This window comes from Physeter macrocephalus, chromosome 5 (assembly GCF_002837175.3).
Source record: "Physeter macrocephalus isolate SW-GA chromosome 5, ASM283717v5, whole genome shotgun sequence".
Taxonomy (NCBI): domain Eukaryota; kingdom Metazoa; phylum Chordata; class Mammalia; order Artiodactyla; family Physeteridae; genus Physeter; species Physeter macrocephalus.
Window position 1 is genome coordinate 6,336,464 of NC_041218.1, and position 8,572 is coordinate 6,345,035.

At 53.3% G+C, this 8,572-nt stretch overlaps 1 protein-coding gene and 1 long non-coding RNA gene across 2 annotated transcripts in view; one reads left to right on the forward strand and one right to left on the reverse strand.

The window, feature by feature from the left end:
* The window catches only part of LOC114486263 (uncharacterized), an 8,417-nt gene extending 1,551 nt beyond the window's left edge, over positions 1-6,866 (forward strand). The window contains exon 3 of the long non-coding RNA XR_003679688.2: positions 6,826-6,866. This is a non-coding gene — a long non-coding RNA (uncharacterized lncRNA). The remainder of the gene's footprint in view (positions 1-6,825) is intronic.
* Positions 928-4,562, reverse strand: AOC1 (amine oxidase copper containing 1). Its single transcript, XM_007126652.2, has 4 exons — positions 2,984-4,562; positions 1,881-2,166; positions 1,416-1,548; positions 928-1,197 (listed from the first exon to the last, which is right to left on the reverse strand). Exons 1-4 carry the CDS (start codon positions 4,560-4,562, stop codon positions 928-930), a joined length of 2,268 nt encoding a protein of 755 aa, XP_007126714.2.
* Positions 6,867-8,572: the final 1,706 nt, after the last annotated feature.

The following is an 8,572-nucleotide window of genomic DNA, read 5'->3' on the forward strand; positions in this document are numbered from 1 at the left end:
GCCTCTCACTGTTGGGGCCTCTTCCGTTGCGGAGCACAGTCTCCGGACGCGCAGGCCCAGCGGCCATGGCTCACGGGCCCAGCCGCTCCGCGGCACGTGGGATCCTCCCGGACCGGGGCACCAACCCGTGTCCCCTGCGTCGGCAGGCGGACTCTCAACCACTGCGCCACCAGGGAAGCCCCTAGGGATTTTATGAATACATATATTCCTCTCTTACACGAAGATTAGCACGCTATCTATATATTGTTCTATACCTATTTTCTTACTTAGTGTATCCTGAAGATCTTTCCGCATCAGTATAGAGAATGTCCCTGTTCATTCGTTTCTTTTACAATCACCTAAAATTGCACTGGGTGGACACTCCGTAGTTTATTCAGATCTATAGGCTCTCTCCTGTAGAAGGATATTTGGGGCGTTTCCAGACTTTGCCAGGACAAACAGTACTGCAGTGAATTACTGTGTACATCTATTTTTCCTGCGTTTGTAGGTAGATCTCCAGGATAACTCCGAGAAATTGGGTCAGTGTGTCAAAGGGTAAAGGTGTTGGCAATTGTGCTCGATTTTTCTGTAGCATCCTCCTGTGGTTGCACTACTTTGCATATGCCTATCAGCCACCCAGAAGGGTCCCCCACAGACCCCCGAGAGGGAGCCGTCAGCCTCAGATTCTCGAAACTGATCTGATAGGTCAACCTAGTATTTCAGTGAGGGTCCCTGCCTTAGTGATGGAGGTCTTCTCTGGGGTGGAGGCCAAGGCCTAGTGTCTCTCATCTGTGTGTGTCCCACACGCCCGGCCTGGTGTATGGCCTCATCTGCTATGCCTTCTGCAGGAAGCAGCATAGGAGCTGAGCCCTGAGGGGTTTACTCTCGGTGCCTGGGGTAGGGGGGGCAGTCGGGCTTCAGGTGGGAGCTAGTGGGGGGAGGGGGCCTTCACACAGGCCTGTAGGTTCCATTGTAGCTAAAAGGGGGAGGCATCAAGCAGCCCCCGTCCTCCTCAGGGATCCAGCGCTGGACATAGGTGGAGCCGTTTTCCAGAGGCCACACGACCACGAGGTCTCTGGACGCCAGGGACGGGTCCTCTGGGAAGAAGTTGAAGGGCCGGAGCAGGAAGCCCACGGAGTTCCCGGGCGTGGCCGTGTTGGGGACGTCCTCGGAGTGGGGAATGTGCAGGAAACCCACTGTGACCCAGGCCACCAGGTCCTGCGGGAGAGGGGGTGGGCGGTGCTGAGGTTGCTCAGGGGGGAAGGGGTGGGCAACCCCCCTAGGCCCCATGTTCGAGGAAGGGGCAGATCCAGTGACCACCGAGCTCGCTCTCCAAGCAGCGAGCCGGCCCTCACCATCCTGGGACCGGGCACAGATCTTGGGACTGAGCGGGGATCTGGTCTCGGGGTGGGGCTGGAAGAGGGCAGAGCGGGTACCTCATCTTCTATGTTCTCATTGTTGTGAAGAAACTCCTCAAAGACCACAGGTGGGTCCCAGGGGTCGTTCTGGTTGTAGATACTGCTGCTACATAGCTCAGACTCCCGGTACTTTGTCACTGCCAGGGGATACCTGTCCGGGCACAGAAGAAGGTAGCCTCCAGCCCCTCCCCGGGAACATCTTCAGGGTCAATGATGGGGGAAGGTTACTGCCTTCCCCCAGACGCGGGCTCATCCCCTGGGGGCCAGCCGGACGCACCGTCGACAGAGGCTCCAGGGCTCCCCAGGGGCTCCGTACTTCCCCTCCCCAAGCCCAGAGCCACAGGACCAAGAAAGTACACGTGTGCGCGCGCACACACACGCGCGCCCAGATACACCACGGCATAGACTCAGAATCTCACGGACAGGCACACGCGGACACAGGGACACTGAGAGGCGCCTCCAGCCCTCCCGGGCCGCCCTCACCTGGCCCAGGTGACGGCCCTCTCCTCCTGCCAGCCCGGGGGCAGCACTTGGTCGGCCATGGAGTGGATCTGCAGTCGGTAGCTGCGTTTGTGGCCCCAGGGGTTCTCCTCGGGGCTGGTAAAGAGCAGGTACTTGGGCAGAGTCTGTCGGAAGCGGAAGGCCGCCTGGCGCTCCCGGGAGTACCTCACCTCCTGGAGAGTCGGCTGGACCAGGCGGTGTCTCGGGCTCCAGGGGTTGGTGATGTTTTCTAGCTTCATCTGCAGGCTCTGGAAGCTATTCTTGGTGCCTGAGTGTGTGCAGGGAAGGAGGAGAATCAGGCGCCCTGCCCCGAAGCGTCCTCATCCGCCCTGGGCCCTCCTTCCCGACCACACCCAACAACAAACCAAGGGCGTGAAGAGGATGTCAGGGGCGTCTGGCACTGAGCCAGGCGCGGAGGAGGGAAGGGACCCAGGAGCTAGAAGACAGCTCAGAGTCGGGCACGGCAGCTGCAGGGATTCCACTGTGATTCTGGACGGTTCCTCTTGAGAGCAGAGCTCTGTGTCTGTTTGCTGAGGCCTTGGCCCCAGCAAAGGGCAGCTGGCCTCTCCCCAGGGCAAGAGACTATGTCAGTGCCCTCTGGGCCCAGGGGCGAGAGGGGCGGAGTGAGAAGAAGCTGCCCAACTGGTCATGGGGGGCTCCTCTAGCATGTGATTTGATGCCGGGCCAAATCCTGTCATTACGCCCATGTCATCTTTTAAGGTGACACCAACTCAAGAGACACGAGGAGTATTCCCGATGTCACCGCATCCACTCAGAGCACCAGGCAGCGACATTTCTTATACTCCTCGGCATTATCACCTCCCCCTCCCCGTGCACACCTTTCTATCCGGTCCGTCCCCCTAGGGGGTCAATGCAACCCCAGGGGAACAGCTGGCCCTATTCACGTTCACCAGTTTGCAGGGGCACACAGATTTCTAGCACTGCAGGTTCCACGCATGCAGGCTGGGTAAACTGTCCTTGTATTGCGCTTCCAGGGGGAGTCTAGGCACCATCTCGCATGAGTGTAAGTTATTGCTCGGAGGCGAACATTTGGCCCGGAGGGTGGTTCCGAGCCCGAGTCCTACCTGCCACGTCCAGGTCAACGCGGTAATGCACTAGGTGGGTGTGCACGTTGCCAATCAGGTGTGTGTGCAGGCGGGTCCCACGGCGCAGCCCCTCGGGGGTGTAGAAGGTGGCGTGGACATAGCCGGTGGCGTGCATCTTGGCCTCCATCACCCCATTGGGGTAGAAGATGAAGTCCCAGATATAGTCGTAATTGTAGACCGTCGAAGTGGTCCTCAGCACCAGCGCCTGGCCCTTGAGGCCCGCGTAGAAGTTGAAGCCGTCGCTGAAGTTGGCGTTAAAGTGCCGCCGGATGGGCACGCCCGTAGGCATCTCAAAGAGACAGAGGGCTCGGGGGTAGAGGACAGGACCGTCGGTGTCGTAGTAGTGGAGGGCGTCCAGGAAGGTGGCCGTCTCCGGGCAGTCGACGCCGGGGGCCAGCTCATGAGTGAAGCTGCCCAAGCCCCAGCCGACGTCCATGTACTTGGTCTGCATGCCCGCGGGTGTGTGTCCTCCGTACAGCGCCACGGCCTCCTGCACGCTCACCTCGTAGGCTATACGCTCACCTCCGAAGTGCACGTCCAGGACCTGCAGCCCCGAGGACGAGCGCAGCCGGAAGGCGAAGCTCCAGCCCCCGTAGAGCACGGCGTTGCCCTCCAGTCTGTAGCGGGGGCCCTCGGGCTGCACCAGGCGGGGGCCGTTCATGGTGATGGCGAAGTCGCCACGTGGCTGGTAGAAGGAGAAGAGGGCTGCCTCTGGTAGGCTCTCTCCATCCTTGCCCTTGGCGAGCGGGTCTTCCAGGACTACCGCATCCACCTCTCCGTCGTCATACTTCTGAGCCAGCTCTGCGGGGCTGCGGTAGAACTTCCCGTTGTACCAGACCTGCTCCACCGTCCAGTCTTGGTGGTTCGTGCTTGCATGATCCACCAGGAGCTCCAGCCCAGTGGGGTGCAAGAAGTAGCCTTTCATATGGCGCTGCAAGATGAACCAAGAGCGGCGCTGGCCGGAGGCCAAGCCACGGGGCGCCACATCTGTGAACGTCAGGCACCGCTCCTGGCAGTTTCCGAACGTGAAGCCCGTGGTGCGACGGAAAAACTGGTGCAGGGGCTTGCTGGCCTCCTCCAGGGTGTGGCTCAGGAGGGTATACTCTGCCTTGGAGACGGGCCTGGAGGCCCAGGAGGCCTGGTGCCGGGGCTTGGGGGGCAGGTGTCGCATGTAATGGGGCCTGGGCAGTGGTCCCACAACAAACTCAGTGATGTTGGGGTGCTCCTGGGCTCCGAAGAAGATGACAGCGCGTGCTTCCCGAACGGGAGCCCGGTGGCCTTTATCCAGAAATTTCAGCACGTGTTGCTTCTTGGGCAGCGACATCTCAATGAGGAACACGGAGTTCTTGGCCATGGTCAATGTGCCGGATGGCTGCAGCCTCAGCTCCTTCTGGGACCAAAGGAAGCTGTGCGCGGCCTTCAGCTCTTGGGCGCTCAGGTCCGCAAACACCCTGCCCTTGTTGCCGGGGGTCCGTGGGGGGCCCTCTGCCGCGGCCAACGTCTGTAGCACCAGGATGGCAGCACCCGCCCAGCCGAGGGCCGGGGTCTTCCGCCGCATGGTCTGGAATGCAGTGGAATAGACGAACTTAGTTTTATGGGAGGAAATGGGTTTCCACCAGGTCGGGTCTTGGACTGCGATGTCCCTCGGCCTCGTGTTTTCCCCTCACTTCCTGGCGCGTCCCCGCCCAGCTCGAGGCAGCCCTCGGTGGCAGCAGGGGAGCCACGCAGCCCCCAGCTGCCCTGGTCTCTGCTGTCCATCGATCTTAATTCTGCTCTCTCCTCCCTGGTCCGTAAACCTCTTCTAGTCCCGTGGACTTTCTTACTTGTGCAAACTCCTTTTCCCCTTCTCTGTGCGTTATGTCTGCAGGGCAGCTCTTATCTCTCCAGCTTTAGGTCACTCAGAGATCCACAGTGTCCCTCAAATGCCACAAAATGCTTATTGTGCCATGGGTATTGACGGCAAAACCGCATTTTTGATACAACATGATATTTTTTATGTAGATAAAATGTGAAATTTAGTGTAGAAGTTCAAAGATTTGGCTCTGGAGCCAGGCTGCCAGATTTCGAGTGCTGGTACATCTCACCATTGGGAACAGCTGTGTGACCTTGGGCTCCTTGCTTAAACTCTCTGGGCCTCCATTCACCCAACGGTGAAATGGAAATAAATGGAAAAATCAGTTGGACAATAAGGATACAGTGTTCAGAACAAAGCCTGCCTCCTGGGAAGTGCTCAGGAAATGCGAGCCACTCTTCTTTTTAAAGTTAACCATGAGGATATACTCTCTGATGCCAGAATATTTAACCTTCTGAGCCCCGTAGAGAGGTTTGACTGGTTAGGCTACAGACCTGCGCCTACCCAGGTGAGGTGGAGGACGGGCTGCTGGCCCTGCCCAGGCTTCTTTAGCCCCTCCGGTGGGGCCCTCCGGTTGCGGCCATCCAAGGCCAAGGCCATGAGGAGGGCACTCAGGGAGCCGTCATCCCAGGGGCAATTCAGGGAGATGCTCTTTCCCCTTCCATTTTGAGGGGAGGATCCCCTCCCCTCTGGTTCCTCACCTTGTTCCCTACCCGCCCCGCCCACCCTGCACTGGTGGGAAGGACCAAGGACTCACGTGATCTTCTCTCCAGCCTGAAGGGGTGCGGGTGCTGTAGGGGCTGCTAGGTGAATCAGAGCCAGCAGAAGGGTATGTGGTGAGCTCCTGTTCTACTATTAAATTTTGCTCGAGCGTCTTTTTTTTTTTTAAACTATACTTTATTGAGAGACGTTCTAGGTTCACAGCAAAACTGAGAGAAATGTACAGAGATCCCATATAGCTCCCCACCCCACCCCCCACCCCCCCACCCCCACCCCCACCACCCTCCGCGTAGCTTTGCCACTATCAACTTCCCCCACCTGAGTGATACGTTTGTTCCAATGTATCACTGTGAACCTACAATGACACATCATTATCACCCAAAGTCCATAGCTTACATTAGGGTTCACTCTTGGTGTTGTACATTCTATGGGTTTTGACAAATGTGTAATGACAAGCATCCATCATTATGGTACCATACGGAGCAGTTTCACTGCTCAAAATCCTCTCTACTTCAACTAGTCATCCTTCTCCTCTTCCTTCCCCTGCAAATCCTGGCAACCACTGATCTTTTCACTGGCTCCATAGTTTTGCCTTTTGCAGAATGTCATGCCGTCAGGATCATACAGGATGCAGTCTTTTCAGACTAGCCTCTTTGACTCAGTAATACGCATTTAAGTCCCTCCCTGTCTTTTAGAGTCCAAGACTGCCATTTTTAAATAATGTCTGATGAAATAAAATTTATATTTTAAGGCAGGACAAGAAAAAATTAAACATAAAATTCTGTCTCTGTGTTTGTTTGGGCCTCCCTCCCTCATGTGTAATGTACATCTGCATTACACATTAACCAGAGCCCCTCAGAGATGGGAATGCCTGCAGGACGGTAAAGAATAATTTTTTTTTTCTCTCTTCTGAAGATAGCAATGTAACTTCTTAGAAGAAGAAGTTAGAAGAATAGTGTTCTTTCCCGGCTCTGCAGGGGGTCATGGTGACTGGCTGCCTGCTCTGTATGTGCTTAGCTGGGCTATGCATCCTTGGTGAACTTTATGTAAAATACCAGTATGTCATTTTGATGAAAGATCCTTTTGTCTTGAAAATGTATATGACAGTGCCTTCAACTTCTAACGGGTGGAACAGTTCTCAGAGCTTTTTGAGAATCTGCTTCCCAGGTTATAATCCTCAGTTTGGCTCAAATAAAATTCCCTTTTTTTTCTTCTTAACTTGATAGTTAAATGAATTTTCTTGGTGTAGTTGGCAGGACATCAGAGACACCCACCAGAGGACAACTGGAGTCTACACTGAACTGGAGCTTGGTACCAGCACAGGTGCTTTGAGCCCCACCCGCTTCTTGGTATTCTTCAGGTGCTTTGGTGAGTTCTCCCGATATCTGGACGTCATTGCTTTCAATGACGTCTTGAATTTTCCTGGAGCTGTTTTTCTTGAGACTCGGATCCTAAGGGAGTACGAGTACATTTGCTAGCCAGGGACCTACGGGGAACTTCGGAGTGAACTGGTCGGTTGTCCTTTTTTAACATTTGGCTTAAATTGGAAAGATTATGTACGTATGGTCTGAACAAACTGTTTGCTAGTGAAATGAAGACTAAGCCTGCTCGGCTCCAAAGAAAAAGGAACACCTGCTCCTTCTGGCCACAAGGTGTTCTCAGGCCCCTGAGAACCTAGAGGACATGTCCGGGGATCAGCCCTTGTGACGTGTAGTGATCTCACAGAGGGTCCCACTGCAGGCATTAAATAAATTCTGCTTGCAGGGGAGGCGTAACAAAGGCTGATCATCTAGTGCCCCAAGCACCCACGGCAGGTCTAGATTGTCAGAGAGAGGAGCCAAGACAACTAAGAGAGTCAAACTGACGCGGGGGTAACTCCTTGGGGAGGTGGACTCAGACGCGGCCCACATTCCGTCCAACACGCTGCCCGCAGAAACTGCTTCAGACCATATCTGAATTAGGCTACGGAATGATGAGAAACCGTGCCTCAAAGGCCGAACGGCTCCCAGACCGGCAGCCACTCACCGGAACTCTGGCTGACTTCGTGTACAAACGGAACAAAGCCAATGTTTGCAGGCACTTATCTTAACTCTTAAATGGCCAGGATGGAGCTTTGTTGACATTCTAGAGAAAGCCACCTTGATAAAACACCTTTTCGAAATTCTGACCCCAAGAGAATAAAAGTATTCCTAGAAGAATGCTTGAGGTTATAACTCTTACTGTGTCCTTGAAAGGTAAACACAGCTCAGATCACCTGAGACTACAGCCTCAGCTCAATTAGTAGAACTTAAAACTGAAAGGAAGAAGAAAAAGGGAAAGATGTTTTTCAAGCAGGAAAATTATGATATCTCTGTCTGTGCCTGTCTGGATATATGTATGTCTGTGTGTATGTTATAAATATGATATGGCCCTACCTCCAGAAGGTGTTATCAAAATTAATTTGTAAAAGAGCTCTATTTGACTCAAAAGTAAGTGCTTACAATTCATATATTTCTAAATGTAACTTAAACTAGCCCAATTTTTTTTGAAGGATCACGTGATCTAGGATTAATTTTTAATGAGTAAAAACAAGTTTAAATTGATGGTTTAGTTAATACAGACATGTCCTTAGAATCATCAACATTACGTACGATGCTTTTATTGTACCTAGGTTTACTGGAAATCAGTAAGCTCATATTATCTAGGTTACAAAATTTGTAGCGAGATAATTAAGGGTATGATGATAATTTCATAAGTTAAAAAAAGAGAGGTGAATGGGATAAGAGCTTTTGGGTGAACTCTCTAAGAATAATATGTTTTATGGTATGTCTACCTAAGACAAATTCTCCAGATTTTTGGCAACCTGAAACTTCAAAGTTCTGCTAAATTAAATTAAATGATGGAAATTCATTGCATGTCTAGATTATTTTTAATAAGATAAATACTGAAACATTCATTGCGAAAGAAGTCTATGTTTACCTACTCTTGACCGCTTATTACAGAGACTAAATATGCTT

Excerpts from the sequence above, each read along its gene's own strand:
- AOC1 (XM_007126652.2), bottom strand. The coding sequence starts at position 4,562 with ATGCGGCGGAAGACCCCGGCCCTCGGCTGGGCGGGTGCTGCCATCCTG. Across the intron at positions 2,167-2,983 it reads CGTTGACCTGGACGTGGCAG|GCACCAAGAATAGCTTCCAG; the intron begins GTAGGACTCGGG and ends GCACACACTCAG. Across the intron at positions 1,549-1,880 it reads AGGGCCGTCACCTGGGCCAG|GTATCCCCTGGCAGTGACAA; the intron begins GTGAGGGCGGCC and ends GTGCCCGGACAG.